The sequence below is a fragment of the Stenella coeruleoalba genome (genome assembly GCF_951394435.1).
Source record: "Stenella coeruleoalba genome assembly, chromosome: 12".
Taxonomy (NCBI): Eukaryota; Metazoa; Chordata; class Mammalia; order Artiodactyla; family Delphinidae; genus Stenella; species Stenella coeruleoalba.
The window spans coordinates 78,665,114-78,686,456 of NC_137158.1; the positions used below are offsets into that span (position 1 = coordinate 78,665,114).

At 46.7% G+C, this 21,343-nt stretch overlaps 1 protein-coding gene across 6 annotated transcripts in view; it reads left to right on the forward strand.

The window, feature by feature from the left end:
• TIAM2 (TIAM Rac1 associated GEF 2) overlaps positions 1 to 21,343 on the forward strand; it is a gene marked incomplete at its 3' end in the record, with an annotated part of 230,178 nt that overhangs the window by 186,327 nt on the left and 22,508 nt on the right. For all 6 annotated transcript variants that reach the window (XM_079939028.1, XM_079939027.1, XM_079939029.1 and 3 more), the window contains one exon: positions 312 to 415. In XM_079939028.1, the coding sequence (XP_079795154.1) occupies positions 312 to 415 (104 nt within the window). The remainder of the gene's footprint in view (positions 1 to 311; positions 416 to 21,343) is intronic.

A 21,343-nucleotide genomic window follows, 5' to 3' on the forward strand; every position in this document is an offset into this window, starting at 1 on the left:
AAACAGGCAAATGCTAAACAGGCAAAACAGATGCAAAACAGGCAGATGCAGTGCTTCTTCACTTAGCCAGAGCCCGGATCTGTTTTAGAAGACCAGCTATGCATATGGTAGCGTCAGTATCACTGCGGACAATGGTGTCCTGCCTTCTAGATGTTAACTAGTTAGTTAACATCTTTAGTTAGTTAACTTTTTTCTTTCCTCTTAGTTAGTTAACTTTTTTCTTTCCTCTCTTTCTCTGAGCCTCTAAGTCATTCACTGCTATTCTTTGCAGATGGCCAAACTCGCCTATGTTTTTGTCACTTTTCATGCAGATTTCAGCAATGTCCCTGACATCACAACTGGCCTGAAAAGGAGTCAGACTGATGGCACGCTGGACCAGGTTTCCCACAGGGAGAAGAAGGAGCAGACCTTCAGGGTAAGATGCTGCCCCAGATCCCAAACAAGGGCCTGGCAGGCAAGTGTTGATTCCCACCTGCACCTGAGGTGGGGAGAAAAAGATGGAGTTCTCCTATCCCTAGGTACAACAGTCAATACAAACATTTTTTTTTTTCTTTAAAGAAAATAGTTTCCTTCTTTATTTGAAGTGAAGTACTAGTAGGAATCCTTGACCCTGGTCCAACCTCTTGCCTGACCTGTGGCATGCCACCAAAGAGGACTGCAAACGTGGCCCTTTGTACACTAGGATGGTTTGACAAGGAAAATCTAAGCTCAGGTGTTCTGAGGGTCACATAAAATTACTGTTGTATTCATTTACTACATTTATTTTTGGCTGAAGAGAAACTATTTTTGGAATGTTGTCATTTTGTTATAAAATATATAAAACATAAACTTCGCCATTTTCACCACTTTTAAGTGTGCGCTTCATGGCATTAACATTCACAGTACTGTGCAAACCATTACCACTATCCATTTCCAGAACGTTCTCATCCTGCCCAATAGAAACTCAGTGCCCGTCAGACAATAACCACCCATGCATCCCACCCCCTAGTCCCCTGGAAGCCTCTGTTATACTTCCTGTCTCATTTGCCTGTTCTCGTTATGTCATGTGAGTGTGATCGTATAATATTTGTCCTTTTGTTTCTGCATAATGTTTTCAAGGTTCATCCATGTGGTAGCGTGTATCAAAACTTTACTCCTTTTATGGCTGAATGATATTCCATTGTGTACACACACACACACACACACACTACATTCTGTTTATCCATTCATCTATTGATGGACACGTGGGTTGTTTCCACCGTTTGGCTGTTGTGAGTAACGCTGCAGTGACATTGGCATACAAATATCTGTTTAAAACCTTGTTTTCACTTCTTCTGGGTGTGCCACTCAGGGTGGAATTGCTGAGTCATGTGGTAATTCTATGTTTAGCTTTTTTGAGGAACAGCCCAACTGGCTTGCACAGCCAGCGCTGCGCCGTTTTACATTCCCACCAGCAGTGCACGAGGGTTCCAGTTTTTTTTTTTTTTTTTTTGCGGTATGCTGTTGTGGCCTCTCCCGTTGCGGAGTACAGGCTCCGGACGCGCAGGCTCAGCGGCCATGGCTCACGGGCCCAGCCGCTCCGCGGCACGTGGGATCCTCCCAGACCGGGGCACGAACCCGTGTCCCCTGCATCGGCAGGCGGACTTCCAACCACTGCGCCACCAGGGAAGCCCCCTTTCCTACATTTTTAACTGTTCTTAGTTAGCTCTCTTTTCAGAAATTGTCTGTCTGACATGATCTTTGTAAGTACACAGTCCAGTTTTAACTGACTTTGAGATTATAACTCTGTTTTATATTTCTTCCTTTTGTCTTAAATACAAAACAAGAGTGGAGGCAATGTAAACTATGATGGGTATTTAAAAAAATTTATAGCAGGACCACACCCCAGTTGGGTTTAAACTAATACTCGTAGGAGCCGGTCCTTAGATGACTGGCCATTGGCCCAGCCCCAGGTGACTGGTGGTGGTGCTCAGTGTGGGATGGGTGGATGGGGTGGGATAGAGCCTGCCAGCTGCAGAGCAGTTTCAAGCGGCCACTGGCACCTGGCCTCACCTCTCTTCTCTGTTTCCCTTTCTTACCCCCTGAATTCCTCCCCCCATTCCCTAGCCACCTTCTCCAAAATCTCCCTTTCCTTTCTTCTCAGTTCCTCATACAAACCAAATACTCAGCTACTTTCACTGGCCTGGTTATGCCCCCAGGAAGCAATGTCTTTTACTAAACTGCAGTCATCAGCATTTTTAGTCTCTGCTCTGTTCTCTCTCTGGTGGTTATTTACTTGTGGGAACCCAATATTGCAGCTCAAATTCATCATTGTTTTGGAAGCAGTGGATCCTAGAGCATCAAATAGATGCGTTTGGATTGCTTTGTCTTGACTGTTTTGAAAAAGGAGAATGCTAAGGCAACACTCAAGAAGCTAGGCTCTCTATTTAAGGTCAGTGTGGCTGTGCGGCACTGTCGCAGGTGGCAGCTTTGGGGAGATCATTAACGCCATTAGGGATAATGGTTTCCTCTCTGTTACGATGTTTGAGTTCCCCATTAAAATTCTTAAGGAGGAAATTAAATTCCTTTCCAGGTTTTATTTTATGTGAAGATTCAATCAAATAAATCTGCAGGAAGTTACCATGTTGAGGCTATTGCCGTTTCTATTACTTAATGCCTATCATAACTAAACAAAGGTTTTTAAGATGAACATTGGAGCATCAGTTAGAAATTTAGAAGAGGAGTGAAAACTGCAGTTCAGCTTGAAATTGGAGCTCTCTGAGCCCTAATTTTCATTGCTAAGATGATTAAAGGAAAAAGCAAAAGATATCAAGGAACACGGAAGAAAAAAATATTAAAGAATATTAGCATGTTAAGCATTTGCTGTCAGATTCCTCTCAAGTCTAGAGTAGTTATCAGCTCACCTTTTTCAAATTTGAAGATATCTATCTATAATAATGGATTTCAGTATATTTAAAAAAAATCCTAGCAAATGCCTAGCAGCTACTCGGTTTACATATTCTTTGTTCCTTGGGGAAAAAAGAATCTGTGATCATCAGAAGTGAGCACTGTGATGGATAGTAGTGAAAAGGAAGTTTTGAATTGAAGAATTAAAAAATAAAATTTCTCTTCTCTCATTATGTTTAGCCTCCTAGAAACAGCAGGTTATATCTAAAAGCAATGCTTTCCTATTTTCCAAACGGTGATTTGGGAGTTTTAGGGTGCCTGTCCAGCGGGTGCTGGTCCTGGGTCTTTCGGGATGGCCCTGGCGCTGTCCCATGGTGCCCACAGGAGGTGGTCACTCCCCAGAGGGGAGACCTGTCTCTGGTTCCTGGGCTTCTCATGCTGGCCCGTCAACCTTCTCAGAGGTCATTAACTTCTTTGCAGATAAGACCCTGGTTGAACCTGGGCTGTTTGGGGTATTTTTACTAACAATATTCTACACCTGAGAATCAGGAATAATGTCCCTTGAAAATCAAATGCAGCCTGGCTTGAAGAAGCACAGCTGTAAGTAGGGCTTTTGACAGCCCCGCAATTTCTGCAAATGGTTCATAATTGATTGCCGCCATTCTCCTCAAGGGTGCCTATTACTGTCACAGCTCTTTGTGTGCCCCTGTCAACCTCTCCGGTTTGGGGAATTTTTTTTTTTCAATATTGTTAGCAGTCAGCTCGCACTACTGCAATAGTTTGGAGCCTGAAAGGAATAAACAGTTCTTTTAGAAGTGAGGGGATTGAAGGAGTTTCTGGTTTGTTCTGGGAACTTGAGGTGTGTAAAGCCGTCCCCACAGAAGTGCCGCTTGCTTTGTTCGTCGCCCTCTGAGCTGGCTCTGCAGATGTGGCACTCGGTGGTCCTGCCGTCTCCCTGTGTGCCCTAACCCGGCACCTTCCCAGAGCAGGCGGGTTCAGGGCATGGGGTGGAAATCCAGAGCAAGGGGGTGAGCCTTCCCCAACCCCCAGGCTGCCTTGAAGGAAGAGCTTGGTGGCGCTAGGAAGCCCTTGTGAATGTGACTTGAAAGAACAGTTTGGGATTTTTTTCACTGCCTGGGATGAGAGTGAGAGAGAACGCGTGTCTTACTCATTTCCCAGCAGCCGACTTAGATGGAATCATTTCTCACAGAGGGTGCAGGTTTCTTTGAACTTTTCCTTTCTATGTACAGCATGTAAGTAAACAAGGGCTTTGATTCTCAGGGATGTGCCTTCTGATCCAAATGTAGGCATGCTTGCGTGGTTTTCTTTTCTCTGTCTTGAAAGTTGATTTCACTCTAAAATGCCTAAAAACTGTTATGCAGACAAGATAAGCCTTTCTTTCCGGAAGGGATCTGGGCAGTAATCTTCAAGCACTCTTTACAGCTCAGGATTAAGAGAATTTCTTTCGGATACTAGTTGTTCGGTGGCACTGTCAACTTTTCCTTCCTCATTCCAAGGATGCATAGGTCTCTAAATGGATCTCTGAAATAGTTTGTCCTTTTGAAATAGAAAGGTATCAGAAAGTCCTAGGGAAATTTCAAAAGATTTACTCTGTCAAATATGTTTGAAAAGAGAGAAGGATAATTTGAAGACAGTAAACAATTTTGTGCTTTGTCAAATTTTCTTGGAGTGTTGTCCGTACTTGTATTGGGCGTATTGCTGTAAAAGAAAATCCACAAGAGTGAAACCCGTTTTCTGTAAGGTAAGCAGTGTTTTACTTCTGTTACTCCTGTTTAAATATTTTTTTTCAGCTTTTTAGAAAAATGTTATGTAATCACCTCGGGTGTAGCTTTGGCAGTGATTATTCTTGAGGTTTGTAGGCGTGGTGTTGATGGAACAGAGAGCACTGAGGATCTGGAGACAGATAGCCTTGACAACTGTGTGTTGTGCTGTTTGCAATTTAATCATGTTGAGAATATATTTTGTCCTGTTTTATTTTTTCAAGGTAGAAAAAAGGGACGTGCACTGATGGTTAGGTTTTGGTGTCCGGCATGAACATAACTTGCGTTGAATATTTAATGCCTGCTCACCCCCTTAGCTTAACCTTTTGAGTTTTTTGCATGAATTGCTTTGAAGAGCTTGCGTCTCTAAGAAGCTACAGGAAAAGAAAAAGATTCGTGTGATTTATTTTTCAGCATTTTTAACTATATATCTTTCTTGTCTGTCTTTGAGGGTCCTGCATTATTTCAGGATCTCTTGGTCGTAAGATGCTTTTGTTAAAAAGTCCAGCGAAAATAGAATTTATTTGTAAATGGTAGTCTTTCTACATGGCTGCCGTTGAATAGATTAATCATGATCCTTTTTCGGAAACTAAACATGCCTATTTCTGAATGCATGCTGTCTGACATAATTCCTATAGGAGGGAACAGAGAGGTTGCATCCTTACAGCAAACCCATTTGTCCCTGAAAAATGATCTGGAGCCTGATGTTCCCCAGTAGCGAGACAATCATCTTTCACAGTGATTCAATTCTGGGTAGCCTTTTCTTGTAGGTGGTGGTATAATAGAAAGAACTCTTGATCTCAGTAGTTGGAAACCTGAATCTGTATCCTGGGCTACCAGGCTTTACCACTGCGTGCCCTGGGGCAAGGTACTCGGTCTTTCTAAGCCTCTGTGTCCTCATCTGTAAGTAAAAATAACAATAGCTCCAAGCCTGTGTAGTGGAGAGGATCGTGGATGACTAGAAGCCCAGACATGAGAGATTGATTATTAGGCGAGCAGCAACCCCGCTTCCCGACGTGGCTCATACATTTGCACATTTTGAATGCTTTCCCACTCTGCTCACCTAATGCACGACTTAGCCACAAGGCTGCCTACCCAGTCTTCTTGAAGTTAGTGTCTGTGGTCAAATCCTGCTGAGCTGTCCCCTGAGATAAAAAAGAATTGGAAGCCGAGGGCCTTGGCCGTGGAGTCCTCTTAGCTCTTTGTCATCTGCATGGAGACAAAGCCTGCCCATCTTTTAGCTTATTTTTCTTAGGTAGACTGTTGTGAGTTGATGACCTTTTCTAAAGGGCTGTTCAAATGACTGAATAAAAGCAGTGTATGTTAGGTTTGCCTTTATCCTTAGCAGGAGTGAGCTGTGAATGAGAGATGCTTAGGAGGTCTTGCAGACTCTTCGCCTTTTGGAAGAGAGGCATCACTTCAGGGCAGAGAGAGTCACCAAGGGCACAGAAGGACACAGGCCGGGAGGGATCACAGTAGAGCTGAGTCCGCATTAGCTCTCCAACGCACTGTTCTACGTTTCTAGCACCCTGCTTCCTTTCGGAAGGGACTTGGGGGCAAGTTGGTGAACTTGTTTGAAATGTCTGGGATTCATTTTCATTGGTGTCTGAAAGGCCATTTGGTCTCTTTGTAGTTTGCTGGATTTTAAAAAAAATTCCCTGTTTTCCTAGCTTCAGGGTGTTAGCCCCCTGTTCTTGGTCCGTCCTTGATTGTTAGGGCTGATGTACCGGGGAGATGCCAAGTCTTTGCTGGAGTGAAAGGAAGGGACATCACTGCCCTCTTTGTGGCCAAAGATTATTTATACACTCTGTCCCACAGGCTTCGATGCCACTCACAGTGTCAGATGAGGGAAGGAAAGAAAGGAGGAAAACCAAATCTCAGCGCCGGGCGTGGGCAGGCCCGTTGCGAGTGGAGGTGTGGGGTGCCTCACGCCCTGCAGCGGGAAGACGCCGAGTGGGTGGCTTCCTGGCCGCAGCCTGGGACAGGAGGGCGTGCCCAGTGGAGGAGGGGACACGGTGGCAGGGGGAAGAAATCTCACCGGTGCTGGCCCCTCTCTCCACTTCCTCTCACAGCCCCTACCCCCATCGACGTGGCTGTGGTCCTAAAGGGGTCTGTGTTAGGCCCGGTGTGTCCCTGGACAGCGCACACCGGCCAGTGGAAGGGGGCTGTCACTGCTGGCTGAGAGCTGTGGGCCACCTGGGGCCGGATACCCAGAAGCTGCCCCCAGCTGGGTGATGCCTGACGAGGGCCCAAAGGCCTGAGCCTCTGCCGTGGGGGCTCCTAGAGCTCCGGCGCGGGGCTGGCTCGCCCAGGGGGCGGGGCCCTGTGCTCATGTGGGATGTGCCCGTGGGCAGGCAGCAGGGGCGGGGCGGGGAGCCCGACGGCACAGGTCTCGCCTCGGGGAGGCCTGGGGCCGCCGCGCCCCCTGCTCTCCGGCTGCACCTGTGAGGTGGGGACCCCAGCACCCGAGAGCTCACTCAGCCACCTTCCCTTTGTGCCCCGGTGGTGGGGGCTTTCCTATGAACTCGCTGGCTCCGTGTCCCTCTGGCCTCTTCCTTCGCTCTGACCTCCATTGTCCCCAGCCCTCTGCTTCCCCAGCCTCCGTCCCCTGCTCTCTCGCTCTCCTCCAGGCTCTCCCTTTCCATCCTGTTTTTCTGGGCAAAAGAAAACGTTGTCATGGCGAGGCATCTGCAGAGTCACACAGTGGAGGAGAAGAGCCCCCCCCCCCCCGCCCCGAGTGGCAGAGTGGCAGCGGCGGGAGTCACCGCGGGCGGCTGTGCCGTCGGGGCCCGGCAGCTGGATGGTCGCGCTCTGGCTCTGCTTGCTGACGTGGTGAGCGCAGCCCCCTCCTCACGCCGCGGGGCGCTGAGGCCAAGCGGGGCCCAGAGCCAAGGCCACCCAGGGTGGACCCTGACCGCAGAGATGCTGCAGGGCCCGTCCGGGTCTTAACCGGATGACCGACCCGCCACACTTACTTCTGATGCCGGCCCCTCCCTCCTCTTCCTCCCCTGTGGAACAGCGGGGGCTGTGGTTTCGCTCCTGTCCTCTCTGGGATGCAACCGCAGAGGGATGTGCTGGTCCTTTGCAAGGTGCCGGCCACCCACACCTCGGGGCTGAACAGGGGCCTCGGCCTGCTCCTTGGGACCTCGCCTTCGGTGCTGGCGCCTGGACTAGTCCAGGAGGGGGCTGGGCCGAGAGCTCCCTGTGCTCTGCTGGCTGAGGAGTGGGCCGCGTGCTCTTGGATACGGTCGTGGGGGAGAGGTCGTGGCCTCCATCTATCCCCCATCCTCATCCTCTTCGGCGTTCAGCCTTCTATTTCTCCATCTTTCTTTCTGGGCCTCCTGGGTTGGACATAGAGAGTTAAGAGACTTGAGTATAGCTTTGCTTTTTTGGAGAAGAAAGCAGGGAGTCTGAGTTTTCTCAGGCCGAACCCTAACCTCAGTAAACGCCGTTTGCAGGCTCTTGTGTATGCTCAGGGGAAGCCTCCTGGACGGCAGGTGGGCTCAGAGGAAGGGCACATGGGATTTTGCTCCAGGTCTCACAAGGAAGTCCTTTTGTCCTTGGATAAGTCATCACACATCTGTGTCCGTGCAGCTGGGGGCTGGATCTGTCTTGGCGGCCCATCCTGGCTCCGAGCGTCTGTGGACGCTCAGAAAATTGCTCAGATGCCTATGTAAAAAGTCACCCACGGGCTTCCCTGGTGGCGCAGCGGTTGAGAGTCCGCCTGCCGATGCAGGGGACACGGGTTCGTGCCCCGGTGCGGGAAGATCCCACATGCCGCGGAGCGGCTGGGCCCCTGAGCCATGGCCGCTGAGCCTGCGCGTCCGGAGCCTGTGCTCCGCAACGGGAGAGGCCACAACAGTGAGAGGCCCGCATACCGCAAAAAAAAAAAAAAAAAAAAAAGTCACCCACGATTCCAGGGAGCTCATTGATCTTATGATGTTTATCCGTGGATTCCCCCTTAGGAATCGATGAACTCTGGGTTCAGAATTCTGACTTGGAGTGAACATCTGAATCATCTAGCTTCTGTCTTGACTTAATATTATGGACATGACAGAATCAGTTATCAAGTACCCACAATAAGAAAAGCGCTGCGTGACATTTCAACTTTGTTTTCATCTTCAAGTCTACTTGGTTGGGTGGGGTTGGCTACCAGTGCTTGATTCTTCTAACGTGCTAGGAGATGGAGGCCCGTCAGATACATAACAGCCCCTCCCTAGATGGCAAAACACTGCTAAGCTGAGACAAGGAGGCCATATTGATGGTGGTGGGCAGACATCCCTAGATGGTTAACACCAACTGTAACACTGTGTGCTGCTGTCAGAGCATTTCAGAAAGTTTTATTTTCTGTAATTAGTGAAAAAGAAGTGATGGGGGGGGGGCACGAGTTTAAATTTTGATTCCAAAGCAAAATTGTGGAAAACTCATTTTTGTAAAATGAGCCGCCGTCTGAGGACCAGGAGGGGTGGTCTACATGCTCAGTCTGGGGCTGATCAGGCAGCCCCTGTGTTTCTCTTCTGAGAGCATCACCCCGGCCGCTTCCACATCAGCAGGTGAGCTGAGTCTTAGCTGCTGCTCACTCCGTCCCTTTCTTTGGAAGGATTTACAGCCATGGTTACAGTCTAATTCTGGCGGCCACTGCTTGGGCACCAGGAATCTTTATCCATCTTCTCTGTAGTATCTGCCAAGAATGGGGGTAGCATCACACTGCTTGTTCATTCCTTTACTAAAATCTCCTTCACAAAGGTGCTGTCAGCTGTTAGCCGTCGTTGAGAGCTCTGAGATAGTCCTTTCAGTGTTCTGTGTACGTAGAGACGGCAGTCGAACGAACCCTCTGATTGTGCTGGGTCAGTGAGGGTGTACTTGAGCCTGAGTGCTTGTTTGTGATTTTCATGACTCACAGCAGATTCTCACCTTTTGACAATGTCCCAGCCCCACGGGGTAGCCGCTTTCACTTTTAAAAAGAAAAAAAAATTCTGAGAAGTTGTTCCGAGTCATTTGCCGTTTCCCCTGCGCTCTCCTCTTTGAGTGGATTTCTGTGCCACCCTCCTTGGGGCTGGGCGGCTGGCCGAGGGGAGCTGGGGAGACGGGGGACTCTGCCTGGGAGCCCTTCACACAAGCAGGCGTTAGTGTTTTCACCCAGATCCCGGCTTCCAACTGCTGAGAGTAAGGAAAGGATTATTAGTTTTGTAAATCAGTCTCCTGCGGTTCTTGATAATAGCATGAAGAACAGGACAACAGAAACTGTATTTGCCGCATAAGGTGTTAGCGTCAGGGGAAACTGACGGAAAGATAATACAGGAACTCTCTGTCCTTTATGACTCTTCTGTAAGTCTCATATTATTTCAAAATAAAAAATGTTTTTAAATGGCCAAGAAAAATGTATTTGTCACTAACATGGGAGACTGGAGAAAATGGGAGGTGTGTTTTTACAGACGCCCCCCAGTTCTTTTCTCCGCTTCACTCTTTTGCTCGTCGCCACCTCCTTCTCTCTTATTTTGTTGGTTCAGCCCCCAGTGCCCCCCTCGCCCCCGTGGCTCACCTTCCCTCACGCTCTCAAATCCTTGGCTGCCACCTAAGTTCTCTTGTGTTTTCAGAAAATGGATGTCAGATGAGGAAGCCCTTCCATGTGCAACTGCTTAGGAAGTCCCCGCCTGGCACTGGCACAGGCTGGGGGTTTCGTTCTAAGTGCTTAGAAACCACAAGTGTCACATAGCTTGAGGAGTCCTGCCGTCTTCCACCTCTCAAGCTGCTCTGAGCTGGCTTTGGAATGTTCTAGAATCCATTCCCTTCTCGGTTCATACAGTCACAAGATAAAGGATAGTCAGATGAGAAGCCTGGCCCGGCCCCATGGCCTGGGGGTTCCAGGCATCAGGATGGGCATCAGGATGGGCCCGGGCATGCTCTGCTCTCCCCTTGGTAGCCTTGCGAGATCTTGTATGTCGTGCTTTTATAGATGAGTTTCCAAGATGGAAAGGCTGATTATCCAACCAGTAACTTCAGGTGAGATTTAAAAACAGTCTTCTATGTCTGAGCCTTTAAAAAAAAAAAAGATGTTTTTGTTTGTTTTTTTATTGAAGTATAGTTGACTTACAATGCTGTGTTAGTTTCAGGTGTATAGCGAAGGGATTCTTACGCAAAAAAGTTGTAAATTTACATTGTGTCATGGTCACGTTGTCTCTGATGTATTTCAGTTTTACTTGAGGGTATGTCTGTCTGTGCACCCCTTCCCTAGGTCATCACCTGTTCTCCTAACCCCAGGGAAGCATGGCTTTGGTTACTTTGTATTTATTGGTTTGCTATTTTCTAGAAGCTTGATCAGAATTGCCAAACCATTTATTGAACATGGTTGTTGTCCTAGTTTAAATGTTATTACTTCCTTTCTGTTATTTAGTTAATGTTAAATTTTAGAGATGGATTGGTGGTAAAGTCTCAGATAAACGTGTATGCTGTGGGCACTTTTCGTATGAGGTGATTATTTTGAGACACCACCCCCCCGCCCCCGGTCAGTAAGAAGCAATGCAGAGTAATGTAACAGACTGGACTATCACATTGCTGAAATTCAGCAAAAACATTTAACTAAAACCACAAGTCAGGGGCCACGCAGGTTGTACCTGTGCTCACTCAAGGCAGATAGGTAGTGCTTGGCAATACCCACACCCAATTAAGGCTGTCAGGATTTTAACAAATAATTTGATTTTTTTCATATTGTTATGATTTTTTTTCTCCCCAAAGCTGCAATTTTTTTTTTTTTTTTTTTTTTTTTTGAGGTACGCGGGCCTCTCACTGCTGTGGCCTCTCCCGTTGCGGAGCACAGGCTCCGGACGCGCAGGCTCAGCGGCCATGGCTCACGGGCCCAGCCGCTCCGCGGCATGTGGGATCTTCCCGGACCAGGGCACGAACCCGCGTCCCCTGCATCGGCAGGCAGACTCTCAACCACTGCGCCACCAGGGAAGCCCTACAATTTTTTTTGAAACTAAATTCCAAACGTTACTTTCAGCTGAATATTAGAACTGAAAATCCAGGCCTTTTTATGCACGAAGTGGGTGTGGTGTGTTTCAGACAAATCGTAGCACCTGGACCCTTTGTCCCTAACCCCGTGACAGTCTTCATAAGTGACTGTGGGGCGTCCTGGTGCATGAAACCTCGTGGAGCAGAACTCACTGGAAGTCAGTGTAACTGTTAAGCTGTCCCAAAGGGACCAGCCTCGAGAGGGCATGGGGAGGAGGGTGGGCTGCCGTCTTCCTGAAGCTGCAGCGGGGGTCCCATGTGCCGATCTGTCTAGGTGGCCACCTTGGTTTGCTGGGCATCCATGACAGCTCTGCTTCTCAGTGGCAGCTGGAGATGGTAAATGGTAAAGTTGAAATGCTCAGGGAAGTTCTTTAAGAATTTGTAAATTCAGGTGGGGAAAAAGGCTCCCTGCATTACCCCAGGTCAGAGCATGTGCCCGTCTACCTGTCCCAGTGAGGGCAGCCATGGCTTGGTTTCTTCCGGACAGTGGTTACGGGGTAGAGGCAAGCGTGCTGCCTGTTTTGTGCCTCCTTCCTTAGGGGTTGAGCATTGCTGTCACCTTCGGTTGACTGATCGTCCCCACGGCCAAGGCTGTTCCAAACCGCACATTTGCAGTTCACATTAGGAGGGTGAGATACGTAAGAAAAATAAGAGGATTCACTAGAAGGGTTTCATCCCCTGCTGTACTAATTTGAAGAGTAGAGGTTTACCGCTTAACTTGCTGGACCAGGCAGGAGGTGGCCCTGGGTGCTGGGAGCCTCGCTCACTCTCACTGGTTAGTGGACTTTAGGAAAGTCACCTCACCTTCTGAGGCCCTTGTATCCTTACTCACTAAAAAAGAATGGGATTATGTTGCCATGACAGTTCCATGGAAGTGAAAGGACTTTGCAAGCTGCCCTTAGCCTGTGATGCTCAGCCCTTAGCGTGCACTGTGAATTTTATATACAGCATCTCATGAAAACCCCATTTTCTCCCCAGCAGCCCTATTGAGTAGATATCACGAGCCCCTTTCAGTGTGAGAGAACTGAGATGGGAGAAGCTAACTGATGGTCCGGTCAGTGGTGGGGCAGCGTTCACAGCCAGCTCTGCTGGATGCTAAAGTCCATTCTTTCCACTCCACCCATCTGACCAGTAAGGAGAATGCGGTGCTGATTATAGAGGAAAGGGGGAAACCACATGCACAACGGTGCATTTAAATACCAGAGACATGTACTTGACTTAAAGGCAGAGCAACTCTGTTTGTTCAGTTGCGGGTATGATGTTAGAAATCCGGACACAGCTTTTTGATTCTTTAGCTTAATTTACAGACGTGGTTAAGCAATGTACATGTGTTATTTTGTTGTTGTTTTGTTTTGGCCTTTAAAGAATCTATTTCATAGAGCTATAATGAAATTTGTGCAGTTGTTATTGTCAACAAATTTGAAATCTGTTGCAGAAAAGTTCTCAAGTCCCAGACTACCAAGTACTAATATCTGATAGTTGCATCTGACTAGTGATTAGTTTGATAATTTGGAGTGTAGTTTTGTACTAGATGCAGGCCATATGTGAATATATTCACCTCCAACTTGTTTTTCAATAGATAAAATTCATGTTTTAAAATCTGTCATTATATAATAACCGTAACATTAAAATAATACAGTATAACTAGTAGATACTGGTCTTTTTAAAAAAAACATTTAAAACTGTATGTTGGGGGTACACAAAAGTACAGCAATACTGGAGAACCACTTATATCTGAACAGAATTGCTCTTCTCTCCCGGAGCTGGTCGGGTGTCTTCTTCCCGGATCTTCAGTGCATTGGTAGCTGAGAGTCCCACCCTGGGTATATCTGCATAGAGCAGAGGGTCTAGTAATATTGAATTATAATTTTTGTCAGTAATGCCTAGAGAACATTTCTTCATAAATGTATAACTTTCCTGATCTGAACATACCTTTTAATGTTGGGTTTTCCATGGGAGCTCACTCCTTGTAGAATTTATGTAGACCTCCCCCCAAAAAATCCCATTCCTGAAGGGTTAAAGAAAACACTTGATTTGTATTTGTTTTAACATCTTTATTGGAGTATAATTGCTTTACAATGGTGTGTTAGTTTCTGCTTTATAACAAAGTGAGTCAGTTATACATATGTTCCCATATCTCTTCCCTCTTGGGTCTCCCTCCCTCCCACCATCCCTATCCCACCCCTCTAGGTGGTCACAGAGCACCGAGCTGATCTCCCTGTGCTATGTGGCTGCTTCCCACTAGCTATCTATTTTACGTTTGGTAGTGTATATATGTCCATGCCACTCTCTCACTTTGTCACAGCTTATCCTTGCCCCTCCCCATATCCTCAAGTCCATTCTCCAGTGGGTCTGTGTCTTTATTCCCATCTTACCCCAGGTTCTTCATGACCTTTTTTTTTTTTCTTAGATTCCATATATATATGTGTTAGCATACGGTATTTGTTTTTCTCTTTCTGACTTACTTCGCTCTGTAAGACAGACTCTAGGTCCATCCACCTCACTACAAATAACTCAATTTCGTTTCATTTTATGGCTGAGTAATATTCCATTGTATATATGTGCCACATCTTCTTTATGCATTCATCCGATGATGGACACTTAGGTTGCTTCCATCTCCTGGCTATTGTAAATAGAGCTGCAATGAACATTTTGGTACATGACTCTTTTTGAATTATGGTTTTCTCGGGGTATATGCCCAGTAGTAGGATTGCTGGGTCGTATGGTAGTTCTATTTGTAGTTTTTTAAGGAACCTCCATACTGTTCTCCATAGTGGCTGCATCAATTTACATTCCCACCAGCAGTGCAAGAGTGTTCCCTTTTCTCGACACCCTCTCCAGCATTTATTGTTTCTAGATTTTTTGATGATGGCCATTCTGACCGGTGTGAGATGATATCTCATTGTAGTTTTGATTTGCATTTCTCTAATGATTAATGATGTTGAGCATTCTTTCATGTGTCTGTTGGCAGTCTGTATATCTTCTTTGGAGAAATGTCTATTTAGGTCTTCTGCCCACTTTTGGACTGGGTTCTTTGATTTTTTGTTATTGAGATGCATGAGCTGCTTATAAATTTTGGAGATTAATCCTTTGTCAGTTGCTTCATTTGCAAACATTTTCTCCCATTCTGAGGGTTGTCTTTTGGTCCTGTTTATGCTTTCCTTTGCTGTGCAAAAGCTTTTCAGTTTCATTAGGTCCCAGTTGTTTGTTTTTCTTTCCATTTCTCTAGGAGGTGGGTCAAAAAGGATATTGCTGTGATTTATGTCATAGAGTGTTCTGCCTATGTTTTCCTCTAGGAGTTTGATAGTTTCTGGCCTTACATTTAGATCTTTAATCCATTTTGAGCTTATTTTTGTGTTTGGTGTTAGGGAGTGTTCTAATCTCATACTTTTACATGTACCTGTCCAGTTTTCCCAGCACCACTTATTGAAGAGGCTGTCTTTTCTCCACTGAATATTCTTGCATCCTTTATCAAAGATAAGGTGACCGTGTATGCGTGGGTTTATCTCTGGGCTTTCTATCCTGTTCCATTGATCTATATTTCTGTTTTTGTGCCAGTACCATACTGTCTTGATTACTGTAGCTTTGTAGTATAGTCTGAAGTCAGGGAGCCTGATTCCTCCAGCTCCATTTTTCATTCTCAGGATTGCTTTGGCTATTCGGGGTCTTTTTTGTTTCCATACAAATTGTGAAATTTTTTGTTCTAGTTCTGTGAAAAATGCCAGTGGTAGTTTGAAAGGGATTGCATTGAACCTGTAGATTGCTTTGGGTAGTATGGTCATTTTCACAATGTTGATTCTTCCAATCCAAGAACATGGTATATCTCTCCGTCTATTTGTATCATCTTTAATTTCTTTCATCAGCGTCTTATAATTTTCTGCATACAGGTCTTTTGTCTCCTTAGGTAGGTTTATTCCTAGATATTTTATTCTTTTTGTTGCAATGGTAAATGGGAGTGTTTTCTTAATTTCATTTTCAGATTTTTCATCATTAGTGTATAGGAATGCCAGAGATTTCTGTGCATTAATTTTGTATCCTGCTACTTTACCAGATTCATTGGTTAGCTCTAGTAGTTTTCTGGTAGCATCTTTGGGATTCTCTATGTATAGTATCATGTCATCTGCAAACAGTGACAGCTTTACTTATTCTTTTCCGATTTGGATTCCTTTTATTCCTGCTCTCTTTCTTTGGTATTGGGAGAAACATTGCAGGAAAGAAAGGGCACCTTTTAACAACAGTAAACGTGTCCTAGTAGTGTCTATCTTGTGGATTCCTACAAAAATATTTCCTAAGATAAAATTATTATATGGCAGCAATAATGATATTTAATAAGAAGACTTGGGACACTGGTGGGGTTACGTGCGTTAAGAGCAACGAAGGGCAGATAACAAGATGATGGTATTAGTCTGTGGTGCCGTGAAGCCCCCCACCATCCCCACTTCCCTACGGGTCAGGGGAGTCTGTGAGGGTGTGGAGGCCCCCGGCTTATGTTCCACAAGAAGGTAGACCAGGCCAACTGTTTAGAGCCAGCTGAGATGTAACGCTACGACAGTCTGGAAGCTGATCTAAGGTGCCCAAGGAGTATCATCAGAGAACTGGGGTAGGGGCAACTGAATAGTAATTTTCTGAGAATCTTAGAACTGCTCCCAGGGCTGAGGGCTTGGTCTGCAGCTGGGAAGCAGGTGTTGCCCTGCTTTTTGGTTTTCTAGGTAAGGCAACCAGGAACCCTTGTAGATTACAACGAGAAAGAAAATATAGTTCTCAAGGTACCAGGGCAAAGAGAGAAGACTCAGCTGGGGGACAGTCCGGGCTTAGGTAGGTGGGCAGAGCTGTCCTAGGCAGAGTCATACACAGCCTGAGCTTTGAACCTCAGCGTGCAGGGCCCCCCATCCAGGATTCAACTGTGTCGTCCTCAGTCTTCTGTTTATAGTAGAGACTCTACCTGCCCAGGAAATTGGAGGCTAACAAAGATTTTTCAAAGCTCTAGTCTCTCCAGAATTTGATTACAATTGGTGTTGTTATTGACACATTTTCTCTTCAAATACAGGGACGAAGATAGAAAAAATTCTCAGCTCAGTAAATTCTCAGAATATGTAGCACTTAAAGACTTCTGCTGCAAAAACTGCTCAGTAATATATTATCCATCGCCAAGAATAAAGTTAGAGGCACAACTCTTGAATAGAAATGGTGTGTTTGGAAAAATTGGCAGTAAACAAAACCAACTAGAATAATAGGGTTCAATGAAAACATAAACCACTGAAGGGAGAGTTACTGTAAATACACAAGTTTAAACTAATTTATGTGATTATCAGAACAAAAGTAGGCTGTGAGAGAAAATCAAAGGAAAAGAATTAAGAGGGAGCTAAGACCTGAGATAAATACCTATGGATAGGAAAGTGAATGAGGGTAAGACAGAGAAGTCGTAGACAGGCAAGTATATGTTTTCCAAACCGTGAGTTGAAAGATACTGGTTTAGAGACTTCTTGACCTAGATAAACATATTTAGAATGAATGTTAAATGGTATAATCACAATAGACCTTAATGCGCCAAGTCACAGGAAAAGCAAACTGAATTCTCCCACGCATCAAAAAGCAACACAAAAGAAAGCAAAAACTGTTAAAGAGAATTTGAGTCATTTCTCTGAGCCCTGGATCTGAGCCAGCTGAGCACACAGGTGTTGTTTTGTTTGGCTTTTGACACAGTTGAAAGCATCTGACATAAAATGGTTTATATCTTGTGGGAATTAAGATGTCATCCGGAGTCTGTAGACAATTGACATGTAGAAGTCATTTTTTTTTTTTTTTTTTTTTTGCGGTACGCAGGCCTCGCGGCATGCGGGATCCTCCCGGACCGGGGCACGAACCCGTGTCCCCTGCATCGGCAGGCGGACTCCCAACCACTGTGCCACCAGGGAAGCCCAGAAGTCATTTTTTAAATATACATTTTACTCACTGAAAACTTGAAAGTTTTATAGATTATTTCAAGTTTTAATTCAGACTGAATTTCAAAAGAGACATCTTTTTTGGTTGGGCTCAGCTCTTTATCAGGGACTGGCAGACGTCTCCTGTGAAGGGCCAGGTAGTAAATATTATAGGCTCTGGCAACCACTTACCTCTGCGTGTCAGTGCGGAAGCAGCCATAGACCATAGGCAGATGCGTGAGCGTGGCTGAGTTCTAATAAAACTTTATCCACAAGGACAACAGGCGGGCTGGGTTTGGCCTGAAAGCTGTAGTTTGCTAACTCCTGCTCTGATGGTCCGCCCTTAGCTCACCTGCTTGTTTCAGGGTGGGGTCATAAGAGTCTCTTTTATACCATTTTTGCGCTCAGAAGTCAAGGAAAAATTCTGGCCCACACGCATCTTCCCTGATGCGCAGGTTTGACTGCACATCAGAAGGAAGCCGTATCTTTCTTTCTGGGTGAAAAATGGGAAAGAGAGAACACGGTACCTGGCATAGGACCTGGTCGATAGGCTGAGCCGATTCTTGTGAATTACATACGAGTGATATTGAAACACCCGATACTATGTGAAAGAAGAGGCTGCTCGTGTAGAAACGCTGCCCTAGCCCTTGAAACATCCTTGGCTGAAAGACCGTATCTTATTCATCCCTGAATTGAGACCAAACTCCAGTTAAATAAGGAAACTGAGCAGAAGGCAGGCAGCAGGCCTGTTTCACGCGGGCTCTGGATCGATGGCTCCCTCCCCGAGGGCGTGACTCTGGCCTGGGAGCCACGCGGCCACACACGTGGTGCTTCCCCACCTCCGGGCACACAGCTCGGACCTGCCTTCCCGGGGGTGTGTCTCCTGAGGACGGGCGCTTCCTGCTTGGTACACACAGGTGCCCTCTGCCTTCTCAAACGCTGCGTCCTCTCTGGACGGCCGCTCTCCAAAGGTGAAGTTCGTCTCCTTCTCTGCCCACCTGGTGAGGCTGCAGCCCGTCCCACCGGCCCCCCATAGCCTCCTCTGGTTGCGGCTTTCCCCAGAGCCCTATGCCTCTGTCCAGATACTGTGGGCTCCACTTTCTGTCATCCGTCCGTGTCCTTGTTGCCTCTCTCTGCCCTTCCTCTCACTCCACCTGATAGTCTTACATGAAGGTCAGAGTTTTCCTCTTTTGTATGCAAGCTTCATCTCCAGCACCTAGAACAGAGCCTGGCGTGGAGGAGGTGCTCAAAGAAAAGTTAGTAAATAAATGGAATTTGATTTCTCTGGCCCTTCCTTCAGGGAACTCAGAGGAAATGTCTCCTTCTACACTTGTAAAAGCAACAGAACTTGGAAAATTAAACTCCCTGTGCATATTATAACTTTCATGGAGCCCCTCGCCTCTCTTGATCCCTTGCACTGTGCTAAGTAGTTTTACATGTTTCACCTCATTAAATCCTCTCAACGACCCTATGAAACACGGTCCCTGCTTTATAGGTGAGCAAACTGGGTCAGGGAGGAGTGCGTCAGGACTGGTGATCGCCGTGGCCAGGGTGGTCACTCTAGAACCTGTGTGTTCAAGTCTCCTGTCTTGGAAAAAGTAACTGTCTCAGAAAGCTTCGCCCAGAGCACGCGCTGAGGCCCTTAGTGAAGGTGAGCTTCACACTCATGGGGGGTAATGACAGGACAGAGCTCACGTGACAGGTGCACACCCCACCCTCTCTAATGCTATCCCAGCTACTCACCCTGCCACCTGCTATAAGGTGTGTACCTAAGGGTGGCCCGCAACCCCGGCACACACTCCAAGTGGGTTTCGTCTGCCGCTCCCCTCCCCCGAGAGCAAGGCCTCCACCTCTGTCTCCTGCCCCGTCTCCCCATGTGACCTGACTTGGCCATGGGCCACGGCTGGGCTGGCCTTCAGTTCTTGGCCCCCTCCCCAGCCCCAAACTTTGCTTAGGGTGGGTGACTTTGCTTCCCTTGAGTCCATCCTAGCTTCCACCTTGCTTTCCCTGACCGTGCTCCGACCACAGAAAGTCACCCTGTTCTGTTCCCAGGCCCCTGCGCTGCTTTGGGCACCGATCGACCTTGACTGACTCGCTGCCAGTTTGTCTCCCCAGCTGAACTCTGGGAGCTGGGAGCCCAAGGACTGTCAGTCTCGTCCATCACTGTGTCCTCCTAGAAACAGGCTGCCTCTGCCTCAAATCGTTTTTGTAAAGCATCAGGAAAGGATTCCGTTAAGAAATTTCTTTTAAAAATTAAACCACTATAAAAAATGAGAAGATATAGATAAGCCAAAGATTAAAATGAAAATAACTTGAAATGCAGTGTTAACCACCGCATTTATGATATATATATTATCCCGTTAGAAAAATCTATGCACATATGTTTACATGCAGTAGCTATACATAAAAGTTACTTTCCAAAATTCAGACCTACCTTCTTCCCTTTCCAATAAATCATGTCCTTTTTTGGTCAACAGATGCCGATTTCTCCCATCATTGGTAATTGCTGCATAGATTTCATTGCATTTTTGTACCATAATTTAGGTTAATCTTTGCCTTTCAACATAAAATAAGAACTCTCATCTGATACGTTTACATTTAATTTTACATCTTTTAATTTCCATTCTGCCTTTGGAAGTAGAACTGTCTGGTCTAGAAAACAAAGATTATGAGCATTTTCTCATTCTTCTTGTACCATTTTGTTAAGTATAAGAAAATCTCAGGCCATTTCTCTAGAGTTTTTAATCCAAGGATTGTATCACTATAAAGTGAATGACTATCCCCAGATAGAAAAATCATCATCTTGGCTGTTTGTAGCCTCCCCTTCACCCTGCCAAGGTGGTGAATGCGACCCTCTTCCCCGCCTCTTCCCTCCCCCTCTGCTGAGACCCCCTAGGATAGACCAGACCCTCTCACCTAGCCCGTGGGCCCGGCCAGCCGCCTCTGAGCGCGGAGCAGAGTGTAGGCTAGGAATCCTGACCTGGCAGAGGTGGGGCAGCACGGGGTGTCTGGCTGGACCTGTACGTGGGCGATCCAGCTTACCTGGAATCCAGCCCATCGTCTGGCTCTCTGCCCGTTAGCCTTTCCGGGGAAGCCATTCACCCTTGGTGATCCTTCTGGATTCCCTCTGCTGGGAACATTTGGGGATAATGTCAGATCTTTCTGTAAGTTAGAGACTTTAATGGATTACAGAGTCAATGGAGAAAAAGTCCTTTGTACCATTTTTAGTTTGTTTTTTTTTTCCCCCACCAAAGGGAGCGTTTCTGACTTAATTTGCTAGGGTGTGACCCCTGACTCCATAGCTGCACTCTGCGGTGATTTACTGACGTGACTTCTCAGGCCCCGGACAGTGAACTGGGGGATGAGCACACACCATGCAACCACGCCTTTCCAGGCCTAGACTGTCCCCGAGGACAACTGACTGTTTGCCCAGGGCCTACAGCTTTTTATTTTTTTTTCCAGCATTCTTTCTAGGGATGGTAGAAATAGTAGAATCTGGTTCTTCTGGTTGGAATCCTGGTAGGATGAGCCCCTGCAGACGTGACCCAGCCCGGGCTTCCATCCCTGTCAGTGGCCCAGCGGGAAGGGCTGGTCTGTGTGACGGAGGGAGAGGAGGACATGGGTGGCAGCTGGGGGTCACATACTGTGTAGGACCAGTTGACCAAGCAGTGTGGGGTACCCTCCCTTCTAGGTCCGTGTCTTGGCCGAGTCCATGACTGACCTCCCCTCTAAGTTAACCTCCTTTTCCTCTAAGCCGGGGATTCA